Source organism: Oncorhynchus clarkii, chromosome 30 (genome assembly GCF_045791955.1).
Source record: "Oncorhynchus clarkii lewisi isolate Uvic-CL-2024 chromosome 30, UVic_Ocla_1.0, whole genome shotgun sequence".
NCBI lineage: Eukaryota > Metazoa > Chordata > Actinopteri > Salmoniformes > Salmonidae > Oncorhynchus > Oncorhynchus clarkii.
In genome coordinates this window covers 17,986,057-18,009,146 of record NC_092176.1, presented here as the reverse complement: position 1 = coordinate 18,009,146, position 23,090 = coordinate 17,986,057, and the positions used below count along the sequence as shown (strand labels likewise).

Genomic DNA, 23,090 nt, shown 5'->3' with positions numbered 1-23,090 from the left:
ATTTTTGCCCGCGCTGGCGCTGCAGACGGCTATATCGGTTGGCTAATACAGGACTATTAAAGGCCCAGTGCACTACTTTTCTTAGTGCAACCCCCTACTTCCCGCCGCTATGCTTACAAATACATTTAGTAGAAAGAAAACCCATCTATCTACCCTACCAGAAAAAACAGCAGAAAAACAACACAACAGCACATCGATCAGCAACATTTATTGTTGTCAGGGAATAAATACAGAACATTCTATGCCGGAGCAGAATTCTACTGTCTAAAAAGGTACAGACGCTGATGCAGCACTTTTTTAAAATTGTCTGAAAGGTTATCGATTGTCGCTATTGACACGTTACTGTAGCGGCGTCCTATGTATGAAAAGGGTATAACTCTAAAACATGTTAGTGAATGCCATGACTCCAATGGGGAATCAGATTGTGAATGTACAAAGACTGTAGTAGTCTATTCATGTAAATGACACTGAACATTTCATGTTTTAGATTTCGGAGGGCTGTTGTTCGGATTTCTGGAAACCTGATTAACCGTGGATAAAAATAAGAAGTTTTCTGCACATGTGCAGGATTTTTTATGCGTAGCTGCTGCTCACTCTTCTGCCTACGTAGATGCTGCTCAGTGCTACGCTGCTGCTTTCCCCTCCTCGATCGGCGATGAACGTCTTTGGTGTAAACTAATCAGATTAAGTTCGATTTCATGTTATTTTTTTCAGTTGGGGAGCTAGGCTACATGTAGCTATTTACATGTTGTACACAAAATACATGATCAACATGCTCATACAAACTCGCAGATTGTTTTTTGCCCCAATGCAAAACTCAAGTGGGGAGTTACATGCAGCTTTCTAGACAGTACATCAAACACAAGCAAAACAAAGACACAGTCTAATTAGCGATGTAATGTTATTTTTTTTAATCATCATTGCAAACAATGGCTAAGCAGGAGGTAGACAAGCAGTCAGAGTAGTAGTGTTCTTTTTCAACAACTCTGGCTAGTGGCTACGATATGACAGCAACTACAAAGACTAGCTTACATCATCACACAAAACGTAGATTGTTTTTGCTGCTATGCAATGTGTAGGGACTGCATCCTGCTTGTGCAACTGCAATATCCGTTACAACAAACAGAGGTTGTAGTCAAACAATCAATATTCAGGTAAATAACATGGATGTATTTCCTAATGACAAGAACACCATCTTATTATGGAAATTGGTATAGTACACTTCATTTTAAAAGTTTTAAGAAGGTTTTTAATTATTTGTCACTGCACATTTATTTGACCTTCTACTATGGAACTACCTGTATGCATTCAAAATAATATATTTCAATGTGCCACAAACAATAGGTTACAGTATAAAATAAATTGGTCAATAAAAAACTAAAAAGGTTGACCTTAATAATTTCATGGTTACGCTATCACTAGAGTTAAAATAACATGTTAAAAATTACAAAAGGGTGAAACTATCCAATTGGGCAGTGTTCTGTGAGTGTTCTGTGAGCACAAACAACAGTCATTGCAGTGAAGAGGATGAAGAATTCAAAGATTATTAAATGGCAGACTGATAGGCCTACTAGAATCCGACTGGGATGTGGCTAGGACAATCCCTCTACTACTCCCATATTGTAAGTGTCACAATAGTTGTCTCTATAAGGTCAGGATCTGTTTAACATCTCATCCAAAAGATGGACCCTTGTCTTGACTACATAAGAACCCTTTTACCCAACTAGGGCATTAGGATCTACTTGTACCAGAGGAAAGAGTGCTCCTTACTGGACTACCACAGCACAACTATATGCCTACAATATTTTCCAGCTATGTAGGTTCAAAATACCATATGCCATAGTTCATATTCCCTAATCCCTACCTCTAATTTAACGCTTGGATGTTACACTCTACATACTAAAGTCAATTGTTAATTTGTTTCAATAAATGATAACTAACAGCCATTTTCCTTATGAATTCAGCCCTAATTCGTTTGGTATTGTATGTGACATAAATATGCTTCCTTTACATGATTTAGTCAAGCTGAATAAGGATTTTATGGAGGCTGTCACCAGGGGCCTCATTTATACTTGAACTTAGTCGTAAGATCATTTCCGATGGTGTGCTTACATTCGATTCATAAAAGATACTGAGCATAAAAAACCTTGCTTACACAGGTTCTAAGAATCCCATTTTGTAACGTACGCACCTGTGATCTATAAATCTAAAATGAACGGCACCTTACAATCAACGATTTCCCCTTATAGAATGCTAGCACAAATGAGGGTTTAGTCAGGAATAGCCATGGACCAAAATAGAAAAGCAAACCTTTTGAAAGACGAGATCACAACGATGGTAGAGGAGATCGAAGACAGGAAACACATATTATTCGGTGGGTTGACAAACAAAGCCAAACAGCTAGCTTGGGAGTGTGTCGCCGCTGCAGTGAACCAGGTGGGGCAGCAAGACAGAACTGTGGCTGATGTGGAAAAAGAAAGTGTCTGACCTTAAACTGCAAGGGGAAAAAAATAATAGCCCTACATAACCAGCAGGAAAATCACCTACATAGAGTCTAGACTTTGCGTAGGGATAATATAATTTCCACGCCAAAGTAAGGTTTTATAAATAACTACTTGTACGTGGTTTTCTGCGCAAGTCATCCTTAAGATCAAAATTGATCATAAGTCCGTTTTATAAATGAGGCCCCAGGTATTGTAATTGACATCAGAAGACAGAGGTCAAAGCCAGGTGGATGGACTCAGCTATATAGTCTAGGTTACAGCTGTTGATAGCACTCACATTCAGACAGCCATTGGGATGCAGGTAGATATGTCTCCTCTTTTCCAGGAATTCCACTTGTTGGACTAAAGGAGACAGGTGAAGAGATCATAATCAAAGATTAAGGACATTCAACATGGAACATAGCACTTACGTAAATGACTGGTACCTACGTGTACAATAAACAGTATAGTGGACATGGACATATACTGTAAACTGTACAACATCATTGCTAAAGATATAAAGAATATATTTCAGAATTAAGTGGATGAAAGCCAACTAGAGATGAAAATTGTGAGATAAAATTGCTGACACTAAAGGCTAGCTAGATAATGCAAAGAAACAAAATCAACTGTCTTGATGCAGTGCATAAATTGTCTACATTGTTTGTGGAAACAATACAAAAAAATGCTGATATACAGTGCCTTCGGAAAGTATTCAGACCCCTTGACTTTTTCCACATTTTGTTACATTATAGCCTTATTCTAAAATGGGTTAAATAAATAAAAATCCTCAGCAATCTACACACAATGCCCCATAATGACAAAGCGAAAACATTTTTATTTTACATTTTAGCAAATGTATTAAAAGGATTTACAAGTATTCAGACCCTTTGCTATGAGACCTGAAATTGAGTTCAGGTATATCCTTGAGATGTTTCTACAACTTGATTGGAGTCCACCTGTGCTAAATTCAATTGATTGGACATGATTTGGAAAGGCACACACCTGTCTATATAAGGTCCCACAGTTGACAGTGGACGTCAGAGCAAAAACCAAGCCATGAAGTCGAAGGAAATGTCCGTAGAGCTCAGAGACAGGATTGTGTCGAGGCGCACACCTGGGGGAGGGTACGGAAAAATGTCTGCAGCAGTAAAGATCCCCAAGAACACAGTGGCTTCCATCATACTAAAATGGAAGAAGTTTGGAACCACAAAGACTCTCCTAGAGCTGGCCGCCCGGCCAAACTGAGCAATTGGGGGAGAAGGGCCTTGGTCAGGGAGGTGACTAAAAACCTGATGGTCACACCAGTGATGGTCACTGATGGTAAATTGGCCAGACAGAAGCCACTCCTCAGTAAAAGGCACGACAGCCAGCTTTGAGTTTGCAAAAAGGCACCTAAAGGACTCTCCGACCATGAGAAACAAGATTCTCTGGTCTGATGAAACCAAGACTGAACTCTTTGGCCTGAATACCAAGCGCCATGTCTGGAGGAAACCTGGCACCATCCCTACGGTGAAGCATGGTGGTGGCAGCATCATGCTGTGGGGGATGTTTTTCAGCGGCAGGGACTGGGAGACTAGTCAGGTTCGAGGCAAAGTATAAAGGCACAAGGCGAGCCCCAAATGCAGACACAGGAGGCAGATGGTTGGAGTTTAAGATGTTTAATAAATCCAAAGGGAATAGGCAAGAGAATGGTCGTGGACAGGCAAAAGGTTATAACCAGATCAGAGTCCAGGAGGTACAGAGTGGCAGGCAGGCTCGAGGTCGGGGCAGGCAGAATGGTTAGGCAGGTGGGTACAGAGTCCAGAAACAGGCAAGGGTCAAAATCCGGAGAACTAGAAAAAGGAGAAAAGGCAAAGCAGGAAACCTGGAAAAAACGCTGGTAGGCTTGGACATACAAGACGAACTGGCACAGAGAGACAGGAAACACAGGGATAAATACACTGGAGAAAACAAGCGACACCTGGAGGGGGTGGAGACAATAATGAGGACAGGTGAAACAGATCAGGGTGTGACACAAAGATGAACGGAGCAAAGTACAGAGAGTACCATGGCGCCGGAGAAGATAGCTGACATTTTTTACGTGCTCCTAACCAACTGTGTTTTTTGTTTGTTTATTTGTGTTGTTTTGTAACTTGTTTTTTTACTTATTCTGTACATAATGTTGCTGCTACCGTCTCTTCTGACCGAAAATAACTTCTGGACATCAGAACAGCGATTACTCACCACGAACTGGCAGAAGTTTTTTTTCCTTTAATGAGTCCGACGAGCCCGACTTGAAGGACATACTGCTTTCCCGGGAACAGGCCCAAATCCTTGTCATTTGCGTGAAGAGAAGACAGAGAAAATGAGGTCGGGCTGCCTTCTGAGAATTTGTAGGCGATCGAATAAACACCCACTGCCTTCCGTTCCACTAACTAACATGCAAACATTGGAAAATAAAATCGACGACCTACGAGGAAGATTAAACTACCAACGGGACATTAAAACTGTAATATCTTATGCTTCATGGAGTCGTGGCTGAACGACAACATTATCAACATACAGCTGGCTAGTTATACGCTGTATCGGCAGGATAGAACAGCGCCTGATTTGACAAGGGGTGACGGACAATGTATATTTGTAAACAACAGCTGGTGCATGATATCTAAGGAAGTCTCAAGGTTTTGATCACCTGAAGTAGAGTATCTCATGATAAGCTGTAGATCACACTATTCACTTAGAGAGTTTTCAACTGTATTTTTCATAGCTGTCTACATACCACCACAGACCGATGCTGGCACTAAGACCGCACGCAATGAGCTGTATTCCGCCATAAGCAAACAGAAAAACGCTCATCCAGAGGTGGCGCTCCTAGGGGCGGGGGACTTTAATGCAGGAAAACTTAAATCCGTTTCACCAAATTTCCATCAGCATGTTAAATGTGCAACCAGAGGGGAAATACTCTAGACCACCTTTACGCCACACACAGAAACGCGTACAAAGCCCTCCCTCAACCTCCATTTGGCAAATCTGTCCATAATTATATCCTCCCAATTCCTGCTTACAAGCAAAAATTAAAGCAGGAAGCACCAGTGACTCGGTCAATAAAAAAGTGGTCAGATAAAGCAGATGCTAAGCTACAAGACTGTTTTAAGTAATTAATTTGCATTTTATTGCATGACATAAGTATTTGATACATCAGAAAAGCAGAACTTAATATTTGGTACAGAAACCTTTGTTTGCAATTACAGAGATCAAACGTTTCCTGTAGTTCTTGACCAGGTTTGCACACACTGCAGCAGGGATTTTGGCCCACTTGTTACGTTCCCCAGTTTGTGTTGTAGTTTGTGTATTTGCATGTGTTTTATTTCAGGAAATGGCTTCCTGAAATCCCTCAAGCAGCTGATTGGTCGACTCCAGGGCTAATTGGAGAGCTGACCCCGCCCCCTCGTCAAGACACAGCTGTCTCCAATTATACATTCATTCTGAAGCTATATAAAAGCCAGTGTTCTGTTCAGGAGAGAGAGATTTTGGAGGTAGGGATTGCTGAGAGAGATTTAGCGAGAGAGATTTTGCTGAGGTCATTGCTGAGCGATTGTTTGTGATAGAGAGTTTTGCTGGGAGTTCATTGCTGAGAGTGGGTATGTTCTGTGAGTTTGTTGCTCAGATAGAGCTTATTTGATGTACTTTGTTTCTTAGTTTGTTTCTGAAATTGTTTAATATTCTGTTTCATTTGTTCCCAGGGGAGAAGGGGAAGGCACCTTGGGAGTGCTTAGGCAAGAGGCCCGCGGGCATACATATACCCGTAGTATATTCACTGTCTAGGCACACTAGGTAAGACCTGGGTGGACCACTCCCTGTATTTTGGTTAGGGCACCAGGTGGTGCTAAATTAGGTAAGTAGTGGGTAGGCAGGTAAGATAGGAGAGGGGGGGGGGGCTTTGAGATTTACTTTCTTTGCTTTGGTTCCGTCCAGCCCCTTTTCCCCATATTACAGTGTAAAGGAATAAAGTCCTTGTAAACGGTACCACATTCTGCCTGTTGTCATCCTTACTCGCACCTACAGTCCATACCTTTTTCACGTCACGGAGAGTTTAGTTGTAGCAGGGTGTTGCGTTCCCTCTTCATAGAGGCGTGCGTAACACCACTCCTCCATAGAGACCTTCTCCAGATCCTTCAGGTTTCGGGGCTGTCGCTGGGGAATACGGACTTTCAGCTCCCTCCAAAGATGTTCTATTGGGTTCAGGTCTGGAGACTGGCTAGGCCACTCCAGGACCTTGAGATGCTTCTTACTTCTTAGTTGCCCTGGCTGTGTGTTTCGGGTCGTTGTCATGCTGGAAGACCCAGCCACGACCCACCTTCAATTCTCTTACTGAGGGAAGGAGGTTGTTGGCCAAGATCTCGCGATACGTGGCCCCATCCATCCAACCCCTCAATACGGTGCAGTCGTCCTGTCCCCTTTGCAGAAAAGCATCCCCAAATAATGATGTTTCCACCTCCATGCTTCATGGTTGGGATGGTGTTCTTGAGGTTGTACTCATCCTTCTTATTCCTCCAAACACGGCGAGTGGAGTTTAAACCAAGAAGCTCTATTTTTGTCTCATCAGACCACATGACCTTCTCCCATTCCTCCTCTGGATCATCCAGATGGTCATTGGCAAACTTCAGACGGGCCTGGACATGCGCTGGCTTGAACAGGGGGACCTTGCATGCGCTGCAGGATTTTAATCCTGCGTAGTGTGTTACTAATGGTTTTCTTTGAGACTGTGGTCCCAGCTCTCTTCAGGTCATTGACCAGGTCCTGCCGTGTAGTTCTGGGCTGATCCCTCACCTTCCTCATGATCATTGATGCCCCACGGGGTGAGATCTTGCATGGAGCCCCAGACCGAGGGTGATTGACCGTCATCTTGAACTTCTTCCATTTTCTAATAATTGCACCAACAGTTGTTGCCTTCTCACCAAGCTGCTTGCCTATTGTCCTGTAGCCCATCCCAGCCTTGTGCAGGTCTACAATTTTATCCCTGATGTCCTTACACAGCTCTCTGGTCTTGGCCATTGTGGAGAGGTTGGAGTCTGTTTGAGTGTGTGGACAGGTGTCTTTTATACAGGTAACGAGTTCAAACAGGTGCAGTTAATACAGGTAATGACTGGAGAACAGGAGGGCTTCTTAAAGAAAAACTAACAGGTATGTGAGAGCCGGAATTCTTACTGGTTGGTAGGTGATCAAATACTTGTCATGCAATAAAATGCAAATTAATTACTTAAAAATCATACAATGTGATTTTCTGGATTTTTGTTTTAGATTCCATCTCTCACAGTTGAAGTGTACCTATGATAAAAATGACAGACCTCTACATGCTTTGTAAGTAGGAAACACTGCCGATTTTGCAGGTTATCAAATACTTGTTCTCCCCACTGTACATACCCCAACCAGAAGCCATGGACAAGCAACATCCGCACTGAGCTAAAAGCTAGAGCTGCCGCTTTCAAGGAGCGGGACTCTAACCCGGAAGCTTATAAGAAATCCCCCAATGCCCTCCGATGAACCATCAAACTGGCAAAGCATCAATACAGGACTAAGATTGAATCATACTACTACATACTATCATACTCCGGCACTCGTCGGATGTGACATGGCTTGCAAACCATTACAGACTACAAAGGGAAACACAGTTGAGAGCTGCCCAGTGACACAAGCCTTTCAGATGAGCTAAACTACTTCTATGCTCGCTTTGAGGCAAGTAACACTGAAACATGCATGAGAGCACCAGCTGTTCCGGACGACTGTGTGATCAGGCTCTACGCAGATAATGTGAGTAAGACCTTCAATCAGGTCAACATTCACAAGGCCGCAGGGCCAGACGGATTACCAGGACTTTGAGCATGCGCTGACTGTGAGCTGTGAGCATGCGCTGACCAACTGGCAAGTGTCTTCACTGACATTTTCAACCTCTCCATGTCTGAGTTTGTTATACCAACATGTTTTAAGCAGACCACCATAGTCCCAGTGCCCAAGAACACTAAGGTAACCTGCCTGAATGACTACCGATCCGTAGCACTCACGTCTGTAGCCATGAAGTGCTTTGAAAGGCTGGTCATGGCTCACATCAACACCATTATCCCAGAAACCCTAGACCTATTCCAATTTGCAAACCGCCCTAACAGATCCACAGATGATGCAATCACTATTGTGCTATTCATTAAATACAGCTCAGCGTTCAACACCATAGTGCCCTCGAAGCTCATCAATAAGCTAAGGACCCTGGGACTAAACACCTCCCTCTGCAACTGAATCCTGGACTTCCTGACGGGCCACTCCCAGGTGGTAAGGGTAGGTAACAACACATCCGCCACACTGATCCTCAGCACAGAGGCCCCTCAAGAGTGCTTGCTCAGTCCCCTCCTATACTTCCTGTTCACTCATGACTGCACGGCCAGGCACGACTCCAACACCCTCATTAAGTTTGCCGATGACAAGTTTGCCGATGGCCTAATCACTGACAACAACAAGACAGCCTATAGGGAGGAGACCTGGCCGTGTGGTTCCAGGACAACAACCTCTCCCTCAATGTGATCAAGACAAAGGAGATGATTGTGGACTACAGGAAAAGGATAACCAAGCACGCCTCCATTCTCATCAATGGGGCTGTAGTGGAGCAGGTTGAGATCTTCAAGTTCCTTGGTGTCCACATCACTAACAAACTAACATGGTCCAAGCACACCAAGACTGTTGTAAAGAGAGCACGTCAAAACCTATTCCTGAAAAACCTGAAAAGATTTGGAATGGGTCCTCAGATCCTCAAAAGGTTCTACAGCTGCACCATCGAGAGCATCCTGACTGGTTGCATCACTGCCTGGTATGGCAACTGCTCGGCCTCCGACCGCAAGGCACTAAAGAGGGTAGTGCGTACGGCCCAGTACATCACTGGGGCCAAGCCTCCTGCCATCCAGGACCTCTATACCAGGCTGTGTCAGAGGAAGGTGCGAAAAATTGTCAAAGACTCCAGCCACCCTAGTCAAAGACTGTTCTCTCTGCTACCGCACGGCAAGCGGTACCGGAGCGCCAAGTCTAGGTCCAAGAGGCTTCTAAACAGCTTCTACCCCCAAGTCATAAGACTCTTGAACATCTAATCAAATGGCTACCTAGACTATTTGCATTGCTCAGCCCCCCCATCCCCTCTTTTATGCCGCTGCTACTCTCTTGTCATTATCTATGCATTATCACTTTAATAACTCAACCTACATGTACATATTACCTAAATTACCTCGACTAACCGGTGGCCCCGCACATTGACTCTGTACCGATACCCCCTGTATATAGTCTCGCTATTGTTATTTTACTGCTGCTCTTAAATTACTTGTTCCTTTTATTTCTTATTCTTATTTGTATGTTTTAAACGGCATTGTTGGTTAGGGGCTTGTAAGCATTTCACTGTAAGGTCTGTTGCACCTGTTGTATTCGGCGTACAGTGCCTTGCGAAAGTATTCGGCCCCCTTGAACTTTGCGACCTTTTGCCACATTTCAGGCTTCAAACATAAAGATATAAAACTGTATTTTTTTGTGAAGAATCAACAACAAGTGGGACACAATCATGAAGTGGAACGACATTTATTGGATATTTCAAACTTTTTTAACAAATCAAAAACGGAAAAATTGGGCGTGCAAAATTATTCAGCCCCTTTACTTTCAGTGCAGCAAACTCTCTCCAGAAGTTCAGTGAGGATCTCTGAATGATCCAATGTTGACCTAAATGACTAATGATGATAAATACAATCCACCTGTGTGTAATCAAGTCTCCTTATAAATGCACCTGCACTGTGATAGTCTCAGAGGTCCGTCAAAAGCGCAGAGAGCATCATGAAGAACAAGGAGAAGAAGAACAAGAACAAGAAGTTTACAGCCGGATTTGGATACAAAAAGATTTCCCAAGCTTTAAACATCCCAAGGAGCACTGTGCAAGCGATAATATTGAAATGGAAGGAGTATCAGACCACTGCAAATCTACCAAGACCTGGCTGTCCCTCTAAACTTTCAGCTCATACAAGGAGAAGACTGATCAGAGATGCAGCCAAGAGGCCCATGATCACTCTGGATGAACTGCAGAGATCTACAGCTGAGGTGGGAGACTCTGTCCATAGGACAACAATCAGTCGTATAGGCTGATTGTATGTGACTAATAAAAGTTGATTTGATTTGAGAGATCTTTGATGAAAACCTGCTCCAGAACACTCAGGACCTCAGACTGGGGCGAAGGTTCACCTTCCAACTGGACAACGACCCTAATCACACAGCCAAAACAACGCAAGAGTGGCTTCGCGACAAGTTTCTGAATGTCCTTGAGTGAACATTTCTGGAGAGACCTGAAAATAGCTGTGCAGCAATGCTCCCCATCCAGCCTGACAGAGCTTGAGGGGATACGCCGAGAAAGGGAGAAACTCCCCAAATACAGGTGTGCCAAGCTTGTAGCGTCATACCCAAGAAGACTCGATGCTGTAATTGATGCAAAAGGTGCTTCAACAAAGTACTGAGTAAAGGGTCTATATACTTATGTAAATGTAATATTTCATAAACCTGATATTTTATAAAAACCTGTTTTAGCTTTGTCATGATTGGGTATTAAGTGTAGATCGATGAGGGGGGGGGGGGACTATTTAATCAATTTTAGAATAAGGCTGTAAAGTAACAAAATATGGAAAAAGTCAAGGGGTCTGAATACTTTCCGAATGTACTGTAGGACTTGATTCAATCCGTATCCCTGAAGTACAGCGCTATAGCTCCGCGTTCGCGGAGACTACATTTTACATTACCGTTACATTTTAAGGGTGCTATAGCGCTGAACTTCGGTGATACTGATTTAATCAATCCCATAGACAGGTACAGTGCTCTACCACTGTTTGAATTGGTTGAAAGATGACAAATCCTAAACTTAACTTAAGCCCCGTTTCCATTGGCACTTTAAAGTCAACCCAGGTTGGGCTGGCCTTAAGTGGGCTAGCTCAAATTGCGTTTCCACTGCCTCCAGAAATGAGAAATTATGTAATGTTGTTAGGTAGCCATTATGTGACTGCAGCTGGCTTCGCTAATGTTGCTAGAGAGTGTACAAAGCTGTCATTAAGGCAAAGGGTGGCTACTTTGAAGAATCGCAAATATAAAAACTTTTTTGCTTACTACACGATTCCATATGTGTTATTTCATAGTTTTGATGTCTTCACTATAATTCTACAATGTAGAAAATTATAAAAAATAACGAAAAACCCTGGAAAACCCTTTTGACTGGTATTGTACATTAATTGGCTACTTTATGACCAACAGAGGCAAATGTTTTCGTTTTCCCATAAAAAGAACCAAGTGAAGGAGTTCCATAACTTCCATTTTCAATTTCCACTCGAGCAGCCTCCAAGAACCAAGAACTGAGGATGCATAAAACACTTTGCTTGATAATGCAAAGTCAACGTTAGAATGCAGTTTAAACCACCTCTGAGCGAATTTATGTAATGCGCTCTAATGCACCCAAAGTCATTTTCCAGTGCTTTGTCCCCATTATTTCTTGATGTGCATCAGCTTTAGCTCATGTTTTACAGAAAAATGGTTGGAAGTAGGTGTCTCCATAATGACAATCTAAATAGCCTACCTTCAACTAAAAAGTTGTCACAACATGCGGGTGCTGCTCCCTCTCCTCTTGCTCACTCAACACACACACACCACTCACTCACTCACTCACTCAGCAACAGCCTGCATCAATGCCTGACAGTCAGCAGCTGGTCACAGTGAAATATATATATATTTTAAGAGAAAATACATGGCGGCCACAGTGCAATTTAGGAATAGCTCAAAAACCCGCAACCCGTGACCAATAAATTTTCACCCGAAACATCATGGAAACGGGGCTTAATATGGTTTGCTCACCATTCAGCCCAGTGCAACAGTACAGTCCACCTTGCTGGATCAGGTGATCCCAGCTGCCAGGACATCCAAGAAGCCTTAGCTTCTCTCTCAACCTCTCTCTGACCAGTATGCCCCTCTCCACCATACTCTTCACTCCTTCCTGCCTGGGACAAGGATTTACAGAGGTCTATTTAACTTATCATGAAGCACTAGTTCCACGTACTGTAACCAGACTTTGTATGATCACATTTTATACTAGAGAAGCCTTGCAGACAATGCTATTCAAGCATAGACTAGCCATAATGACTTACCACTCCACATGGTGGGCAGGGTTACTGAGCACCGTGGCAACCACACGAGCTCCTCTGACAGATGGCCGGGACCACAAAGCCCTGACCTGCTTCTCGGCCTGGGACTGAACAGCTAGCAGTGTGGAGCTCTGCTTTAGGACACATAAGAGGTGTCCAACGCGCTCACCTGTAGTAAGGACAATATAAGAAAATGCATTTCCATACAGAGATTTACTGTCAATCTATGTCCTGGGGATCTTACATTCGTCACAGTCGATGAAAGTAAGAGACGTCAATTGATAATACACTAAGAGACAAGTGAACCCTTAAAATGGCTCACCGTAAAGCCCAAAGCTGTGGGAGAAGGACTGGGCACACAGAAGCTCCATCCCCAGAGAGGCACACAGACGCACTGGCCAGGCGTCTTGTTGAAAATCCCCATGGCATAGGCCCTGTGCAGGCAGCAGGAAGAAAGGGAAAAACCTACACCTCTGAGAGTGTAGAAAAAAAGATGCAGAGAGAAGAATAGAGAGAGCATGAGGAGACTGAAGAGGACTACTATAACAAGTGTTTCTACTGTAGAAATGCTACTCCCTGGGATAGACTGATGCCAGGACCTCCAAAGAAGAAAAAAAAACATTGATAAATGACTTTGCTGATAACTTCTTTTCTGAGGAAAACATTTACTTACTACAACTGTAATATGTGGTTGTCTCACCTAGCTATCTTAAAATGAATACATGAACTGTAAGTCACTCTGGATAAGAGTGTCTGCGAAATTACTAAAATGTCAAATGTATAACATCTGTTACATTACTAACGACTGCAAAAACAGTTGGGTTATGGAGCAGTACCACCATAAGCTGTGTGAGGAGTCTCCAGTGCTTCTGGGAGAGGTCTGAACCAGTAGGACAGTGAGCAGAAGCAGACAGAACAATGACACTCTGCTCTGGAGCCATCTCCAGATCCTCCATCATTTTTTGCACACCCACACCCCTCTGCTCTGTATCCCAATACCGATACCGACGGACATCCTGGATCCCTGCTGCCTCAAAGATACCAGCCAAGGAGTCTGCAGAAAGGAACATGATGACTAGAGCTTCAGCACCAATATCATCAGCAATACCAATACTATATTGCTCTGTGATTGTGCTTTTAACTATGTGCATGCTCTCCTCCCCCTGCTACTTACCATCACAGGGGGAGGAGAGATAGACTGGCCCACACCAGACACCGCTCACATTGTACCAGTGCTTCAAGAGCTCAGCCCCCAGACGGACAGCCCCAGTACAGCCCACAGTCTGCACACCCAACACCTATAGAATAATGAGCACAGGGGAGGGGAGTAAAATCAAAATACTCACAGCCATAATGTATTATCCAATGCCACTTACAAGCTGATGTTGATTGATTACATAAAAAGTAGTGTGTGGATAGGGAAGGGGTGGCCAAAGTGTAATTACATAGGTTACGCTGCCGTTGAGCTTGTGAAAGGCCTATCTTTGTGTCCAGATGGCTGTTCTTGACTGATGGCTTGGTGCAGTGCTTGTTTAAAGACAGTTTCATAACCTTGAGCTCTAAATCAGCAAGCCACCTACTGTATGAGAAAACTGTGAGGATCACACATGAGGTCAAGTTGATCCATGGAACATACACAGTAGACAGCAAAGATTACCCTGTTCTCCACGATGGCATGGCAGTCCCTGCCCAAAACCAATTCTGTTGCTCTCCTGGTGAATTCTGGAAGGCCAAAGGATGATGGATACTCTGGACAGAGAGTGGGGTCTGTGCAAATCTGTTGCATTATTTTCCCAATGAGCGGGCTCACAGAGGTCTGACCTTCCTTGTTGAGATACTCTGAGGTCCCAAAAAATAGTTATGACAATAAATATTTTAATGCTTAGGCTAGAATAAGCTGTAATATATTACCCTAAAATAGTAACTTCACAAGCTTAACTAAATAATTATAAAATATATATTATTTGATCAGTAATGATATTCTGCCATTTAGTTTAGTTGAACTCAGTCAGTGGTTCTTACTCAAAGCACAAGGACCAGACACTAGGATCAGTGACAACAAACGCTAATGAGATGCATAGAAGTCAGCCAGCTGAATTTATGAGCTAACTCACCTCTTCCCGCCAAGTACACTTTTCTGAGATGAGTGTCTGTCTTGAAGTCAGCCAATAACTTGGTTTCAGGATTCGGTTCGGCAGTTGGAGTGTCGACGAATATAGAGAGAAGAGTTATTCCCCGGGCTTGAACATTTTCAGTGGAACCCACTCCACCATCACTATTACATGTTTGCCTCATCTTTTTAGTTTCATCACCCTGTTCTGTCTGCACTAAGCAAGCCACCAAGCCTTTGTTTATGGTTGTTGCTTAGCTACACAACATCAATTTAAATACCGTATCTTGGCAACGTCTGTGATGGATGGCTTCTACCGTTCTCGTATAAATAATATAAACGGTTTTCACTAGTTACCACAGTCATAAAGTCAGCATTGGAAATCGTAAAAATTAATAATAAAACAAATGTTGCTTGTTGTTCTTAACTTAAGTTTGGGGTTAGGCTTAAGTTTAACATCTAATTTTAAGAAGATCAATTACAGAAATAGGCCGGGTTTAGGATTTAGTGATTGTGGTAACTAGGGACGACCCTTATAAATTGACACGTTTGAGATTTCGTTCTCATTGACCTCTATGCTGAGTAGCTTTCGCATCGACACTGAGCTGCAATATTCCTAGGTTAAAAAAATGATGTAATCTTCAACCTAGCGATTTCCCAGGAAGTGTTCAAGAACAGGTAAAATTGTGGCGTTTGCTTTCCTTTAATGGAAGTATGTCCTTTTCACTTTTTGGCAATATAACGTTAATACAGTACAAATGTAGGCCTATGGAAACAAAAAGTCGCTTTTTTAAACATCGCGCCCTGCTCCTGTTCCTCAAAACCCAACTGTAGAAACCCACAGAAGAGAGAATTGAAAAATATGAATTAGATTATCCCTGTCAACAAGCTACAAACTCTTTTGTGTGGTTTTAAATGTAAATGCTGCTTTTAAAATTAACATTTTTACTCCATGTTCTAAGTACTCCATGTTCCTGATTGAACATTTTAACCATTCAAACCAAATTGTCCCTTTGTGAAGTAAGGCACAATTAAGCATTATACTCAAGGCCCTTTACTCAAAGCCCCCATTGATGATGCCGACACAGCAGTTTTCCTATTAAATCCCAGTATAGTAGCAAGTGTAGACACATGGTTGCTGACTGAAGCACCTTTTTAAGATAATTTGCATGTTAGAGGGTCGAGATTTTACAAGAAATTTGCAGCTAGAAATGTAACATATAGAGCTACTGTCTCATCTCACGTTTACATTCAATGCATTGTATTTTGCATCCAACAAGTGTGAACTTGGTGCACATCATTACAGAGCAAATAAAACCTCACATTTGTGGTCACTTACAACATTTGAGGCAGATTGTTCAGACTCAGCTGTACACTAGGTGGCACTGCATGTTTAAGTAAATCGTTCTTGCTCCATTTGCAGTAAGTATACTTGAGCCCCTGATTCTTGTTGGAACCCTTCTTCACAGAATACAACATGTTGGTAGTCTTTTGATCTTGGGCAGTGTGAATGATGAAACTCATGTTTGTTCTCTCTTAACATTTGACCTAATTTAATCTCCTTTTGATGCCAATAGATTCACAAGATCCAATAGATTCACAAGAACCTCATCGATCATCTAGTATGCATGCATATCACTGCTGTAGTTATGAGATGAATACTCCCCCTGACCTACTGTATGACTGCACTTCACTGTGTGAATACATTCTTGTGTATTATGCAAGCTGATCACTGCAGAGAAGCTGCCTGACCTTCAGATGTATCAGATAGGCATCTCTCTCTGTACAGTATGGCCGTGTCCGACATCTGGCTGGGCTATTACTTACTTAAACTGCATACTGAGTACTAATTGTACAACATACTATTTAGAACATACTGTTTATTAAAAAACAAATCCAGTAAAGCTTCATTCATAACCAAGTGGGAAGGCAATTACCAGTTGTGAAGTCGTAAATACCAGTTAGATGCATTCATGTGCTTTGAACTTTGGCTAATGGCCACCCACCTGCGTCAACCATAAATTACAGAGTTAAAGATGCATATATATATATTTTTTTTTTAAATAGTGACACTGACAAGGTACAAATCTGTCGTTCTGCCCCTGAACAGGCAGTTAACTCACTGTTCCTAGGCCGCCATTGAAAATAAGAATTTGTTCTTAACTGACTTGCCTAGTTAAATAAAGGTAAAATAAAAAATGTACATAGAGGTAGGGCTAAAGTGACTAGGCAACAGGATAGATAATAGACAGTAGCTGCGGCATACATTAAGTGGTGTGTGTGTGTTTTTGTGTGTGTGTGTGTGAATGTGTGTGTGGCGTCAGTGTAACTGGTGAGAAATGGCTATCTAGTTAGCGGGGTGCGCGCTAATAGCGTTTCAATCTGTGACGTCACTCGCTCTGAGACCTTGAAGTAGTTGTTTCCCTTGCTCTGCAAGGGCCGCGGCTTTTGTGGAGCGATGGGTAACGATGCTTCGTGGGAGGCAGTTGTTAATGTGTGCAGAGGGTCCCTGGTTCGAGCTCAGGTAGGGGCGAGGAGAGGGACGGAAGCAAAACTGTTACATTAGTATGCATGTGTGCGCATGTGTGTGTGTGGGTAGTCCAGTTTTTAATGTCATTTTTTTAATGTATTTCACCTTTATTTAACCAGGTAGGCCATTTGAGAACAAGTTCTCATTTACAGCTGCGACCTGGCCAAGATAAAGCAAGCAGTGCAACAAAAACAACCTCAGCAGAGTTACACATGGGTTAAACAAACGTACAGTCAATAACACAATAGAAAAATCTATATACAGCGTTTGCAAATGCAGTAAGATTATGGAGGTAAGGCAGTAAATAGGCCATAGTGGCAAAATAATTACAATTTAGCATTAACACTGGAGTGATAGAGGTGCAGATGATGATGTGCAAGTAGAGATACTGGGGTGCACAAGAGCAAAAATAAATAACAATATGGGGATGAGGTAGTTGGGTGGGCTATTTACAGATGGGCTATGTACAGGTGCAGTGATCTATGAGCTGCTCTGACAGCTGGTGCTTAAAGTTAGTGAGGGAGATTTGAGTCTCCAACTTCAGTGATTTTTGAAATTCGTTCCAGTCATTGGCAGCAGAGAACTGGAAGGAAAGGCGGCCAAAGGAGGAGTTGGCTTTGGGGATGACCAGTGAAATACACCTGCTGGAGCGCGTGCTACGGGTGGGTGTTGCTATGGTGACCAGTGAGCTGAGATAAGGCGGCGCTTTACCTAGCAAAGACTTATAGATGACCTGGAGCCAGTGTTGCCAACTTAGCGACTTCATCACTCTATTTAGCGAGTATTCAGACCCCTCTAGCGACACATTTTCAAAAAATCTACTTGCGACAAATCTAGCAACTTTTTCTGGTGTTATTGGAGGCCCCACCCCTGTCCCAAAGCACTCACAGGCAGCCCAGTCCTCACTCAGCAGTCCCTCCTAGCTGCAGTCAGAGCAGGAGATGTTCACCCCTCCGCGTCCAGATTGCAAATGAATCGCGCATGCGGGAAGCCGCCGCTGGCTGATTCCGCCCTGGCTTACATTCAGGGTGGGATGTAAATGTAAAATGTTCTTTGTCTAAAATAAATCACAGCACAAAATAAATCACTGCATTTGACTCACACAGCCTCAGTCACTTACTCACCTTGTCCACTGTGTGTGTGTCTCTCTGTGACATAAGCTAAACATAGCTAGCTCATCATGTCACAGTCTAAACTGTACACTCAAAAATACAGAAAGCAGTGGGAATCAAACACTGAATTCAAAGGCTGGTTGAAGCCGTTTATTGTAAGGCTGATTTCTATGCCAAACTTAGTGATGTAAAAAACACATGACAACTCAAAAACATACTCAAAATGCAAAGCCTTATAACAATTCCACCCAAAACAAGCTGCCATTTATGGTTAAAAAACTTGACTCTGCAAAAAAGGCTGAGGCCACCATGGCATTAGCTATTGCTGAACACTGTTCCATGCTGGCATGTGATCACATTAGAGAAGCATGTAGAGCTGCTTTCTCAGACTCCACTGCTGCTACCCACTTCAACATGCACAGGACAAAGTGCACCGAAATTATTAATGGTGTTCTATCACCATACTTTCTGAAAAAGTTGGTCGCAGGTGTGGGTGACCAGCGTTTCAGCCTCCTCCTCAATAACTCCACGGATGTAAGTGTTTCTAAGTACCTGGGGGTTGTGATAAGGTACTTTAGTGACACCAAGCTGACAATTGTATCAACATTTCTGGGGCTTGTTGAGTTGGAGGAGATGCCAAATCTATAGCCCATGCTGTTGTGGCGTTCCACGAGAAGTGTTGTCTTAAAAAAGAGAAACTCCTGGGGATAGGGACTGACAATGCCTCTGTTATGACGGGGATTAACAATGGGGTCCATAAAGTGCTGAAGGAGGAGTTTGGCCTCAAATATCTGGTTCTTATTCACTGTATGTGCCACTTGCTGTAAGTCATGCTTCCAATGACACCATCCCCCGTAGTGTGGAGTACTTGGTACGAGAGACTTATAACTGGTTTTCAGTGTCTCCAAAGCGCAGGGAGGCCTACAAGGCCATATATGAGACCATCAACTGTAGGCAGAAACCTTTACAGGTAACCAAGGTGTGTGCCACACGTTGGCTCTCCATTGAACCCACGGTTTCACGCATTTTGGACCAGTGGGAGGAGCTTAGGCTGCATTTCACAGTCACCAAGTCCAGTGAACACTGCTACATGGCAGAGGTTTTATACTCCGTGTACAGTGATCCTCAAAACATATTGTATCTGACTTTTTTGAAGTCAGTGCTGGGTGAGGTACAGTAGTGCTGGGTGAGGTACAGTAGTGCTGGGTGAGGTACAGTAGTGCTGGGTGAGGTACAGTAGTGCTGGGTGAGGTACAGTTGGCCATCAAGGCTTTTGAGGGAGAGCAAGTAGATCCTATTAAGCTACTTGACAGCTTGGTTAGCCTGATCAAGTTTGTGAGTAGCAGGGTGCTGAATCCACTGGCAAATGTTGATGTACTCAAAGGGCCAAAATATGGATACATCAGTCCCAAACCGTACCTTGGTTACCTTTTTGAGTCAAAGGCAGCTGAGCTCCACCTTGCGCCTGAGGATGAAAACAATGTCTGAAAGCGGTGTGTAGCTGTCACCATCTCCCTCACTAATGAGTTGAGGGTGAGACTGCCGGACAACATCGAAGCATTGCAGTACATGCCAGTTTTCAATGTGGAGGAAACTCTAAAGCACAATAAGAGCCATGGAGAAATAGAAAAAATAGCCAAGCTCCTTGGCTACTCCTCTGCAGAGATAGACAAGATTGCCCAGCAATGGCGTGCCATCCATCTTAGTAAATGGAATGAGACAAAAAACACACTGGGCTTCTGGAGTGAGATTTGGAAGTTCAGGGATGCAGCTGATATCAACCCTTTTCAAGAACTTGCCATGGCTGCTGTGTCTGTGTTGTCCTTGCCACACTCGAATGCTGAAGTTGGGAGAGTATTCAGACAGATGAGTGTGGTAAAAAGGAAACTTAGAAATCGGATGTCCTTGCAGACCCTTAACTCCATCCTGTACATTCAATATGGACTGAAGCTGTCTGGTGAGGCTTGCTATGAGCACCAGCTGCCTGATAATGTTTTGCAGATTTTTGCCTCATCAGCTGCTTACTCATTTACGTCAGCTCCCTCAGTTGCTGAACCTGCCATAGAGAGCCTTGACCAAAATGACGATGACCCACTCTTTCTGTGAGCCAGCATAGCCTGTATGTGTGTGGAGGGGGGTCTGAAAAAACAACAACAATGAACCTGAATTAGGGCCAGACTAGTTACCATCATTTTCTCACATTGCCATTGACAGTTTTTTGTATGGTCTCTTTTTGGTCCATTTAGATTGTATACAATCTACATTAACAAAAAAATGTAAAAATGATATAGTTAAAAATGTTCATGTTTTACTGTGACTTGTTGTAGGCTCCTAAGTGGACCATAAGGTTAAAAACGAAACCAAATGAAAATGGTTCACTTTTGCCGGTTCCAAGCCCGGATAAAGGAGGAAGGTTGGAATTCTGACATAAAAAAAAACAAGTTTCGACAGAAAGTTCATTTGTAGTTCTAAACATATTTAGGGTGTTTTTTACTCCCTTTTTGTCTCTCCCATGACAGTATTCTTCTCTCCTACAGCGTCCACCACAATTACATGCACATGGCCAATTATGCAAATTAGGCGATGGCGTCATTTAGCGACTTCTAGCGACATTTAGGACTGCCAATAGCTACTTTCCTTACTGATGAGTTGGCAACACTGCCTGGAGCCAGTGGGATTGACGACGAATATGAAACGAGAGCATACAGGTCGCAGTGGTGGGTAGTATATGGCGCTTTGGTGACAAAACGGGTGGCACTGTGATAGACTACATATAATTTGCTGAGTAGAGTGTTGGAGGCTATTTTGTAAATGACATCGCCGAAGTCAAGGATCGGTAGGATAGTCAGTTTTATGAGGGTATGTTTAGCAGCATGAGTGAAGGAGGCATTGTCGCAAAATAGAAAGACGATTCCAGATTTAATTTTGGATTGGAGATGCTTAACGTGAGTCTGGCAGGAGAGTTTACAGTCTAACCAGACACCTAGGTATTTGTAGATGTGCACATATTCTAAGTTCCGTCCAGAGTAGTGATGCTAGTCGGTTGAAGAGCATGCATTTAGTTTTACCAGCATTTAAGGCCACGGAAGGAGTGTTGTATGGCATTGAAGCTCGTCTGGAGGTTTGTTAACACAGGGTGGGATGGCCAGAAGTATACAGAATGGTGTCGTCTGAGTAGGGTTGTACCTAGTAGGTTCCTTGATAATTTGTGTGAGATTGAGGGAATCTAGTTCAGACCGTGTGTGTGCATAGAGTCAGTGCAATAGAATTGTTGCAAAAAAGTCAAATTTGAGGCTATGAATAAGAAGTTGGAGCTCTTTTCTATCTGCATTAGCAAGGACAACACATACTTTTATGATTTGTGTGTGCTAATGAACTCAAGCTTACGGACAATATCAAATGTGATATAGCGTAGCACCTGAGTGAGTTGGGTGCCCAATTATGCAGGTACTTTCCCAAAACAGATTACACAAAAAACTGGATTCGTTATCCCTTTCATGCCCTGCCTCTAGTCTACTTCACGATATCTGAACAAGAGAGCCTCATCAAAATTGCAACAAGCGGTTCTGTGAAAATTGTATTTAATTGTAACGAGTGCGCTGAGAGTTGGGAAGAAAGTACAGGGAGGGATTGTTTTAATAAATAAACGAAACAATAAGCACGAAACAGAAACAATGCACCGACATGAAACAGAGTCAATAACACCTGAGGAAAGAACCAAGGGGAGTGACAGATATAGGGAAGTTAATCACAAGGAGGTGATGGAGTCCAGGTGAGTGTCATGAGGCGCTGGTGCGCTTGACGATGGTGACAGGTGTGCGGGATAATCAGTTGCCTGATGACCTAGAGGCCGGAGAGGGATTATACGCGACAGTACCCCTCCCCGATGCGCAGATCCAGCCGCAGGACACCGACAAAGGGGACGAACCCAGGGATCAGGAGCAGACCGATCACGAGGCATGGGAACCTGTCGAGCCGGCCCGGGCACGGGATCCTGTCGAGCCGGCTGGGGCGCGGGAACCTGTCGAGCCGGCTGGGGCGCGGGAACCTGACTGACCGACTGAGGCAGGGGAGCCTGGCGATCGGGCTGAGGCATGAGAGCCTGGCGATCCGGTGAAAGCATGAAAGCCCGACGAGCCCGGCTGAGGCAGGGGAGCCTGGCAATCTGGCTGAGGTATGAGAGCCTGACGAGCCGGCTGAGGCAGGGGAGCCTGGCGATCTGGTTGAGGCATGAGAGCCTGACGAGCCGGCTGAGGCAGGGGAGCCTGGCGATCTGGTTGAGGCATGAGAGCCTGACGAGCCGGCTGAGGCAGGGGAGCCTGGCGATCTGGTTGAGGCATGAGAGCCTGTAGCGGTTGCCAACGTCATTTACACTGACCCAAAAAATATAATAAAATAACACTCCCTGATGGAAGCAAGGACAGGGAGTGAGTGTTTTAATAAATAAACAAAACAATAAACACGAAACACAAACAATGCACCGACATGAAACAGAGTCAATAACACCTGAGGAAAGAACCAAGCGGAGTGACAGATATAGGGAAGGTAATCAAGGAGGTGATGGAGTCCAGGTGAGTGTCATGAGGCGCTGGTGCGCTTGACGATGGTGACAGGTGTGCGGGATAATCAGCAGCCTGATGACCTAGAGGCCGGAGAGGGAGTATACGTGAGATTAATCAG

The 23,090-nt window shown here is 43.7% G+C and overlaps 1 protein-coding gene across 1 annotated transcript; it reads right to left on the bottom strand.

Moving 5' to 3' along the window:
• Positions 1 to 1,865: 1,865 nt before the first annotated feature.
• LOC139389963 (glutamic-oxaloacetic transaminase 1 like 1) lies at positions 1,866 to 14,953 on the bottom strand. The gene is given in 11 exon segments (XM_071137016.1): positions 1,866 to 2,461; positions 2,782 to 2,846; positions 4,710 to 4,732; positions 4,735 to 4,812; positions 12,375 to 12,514; positions 12,662 to 12,827; positions 12,981 to 13,131; positions 13,495 to 13,712; positions 13,833 to 13,956; positions 14,316 to 14,497; positions 14,773 to 14,953. Coding segments are annotated over 10 exon segments (1,326 nt in total). The 3' UTR covers positions 1,866 to 2,461; positions 2,782 to 2,783.
• Positions 14,954 to 23,090: the final 8,137 nt, after the last annotated feature.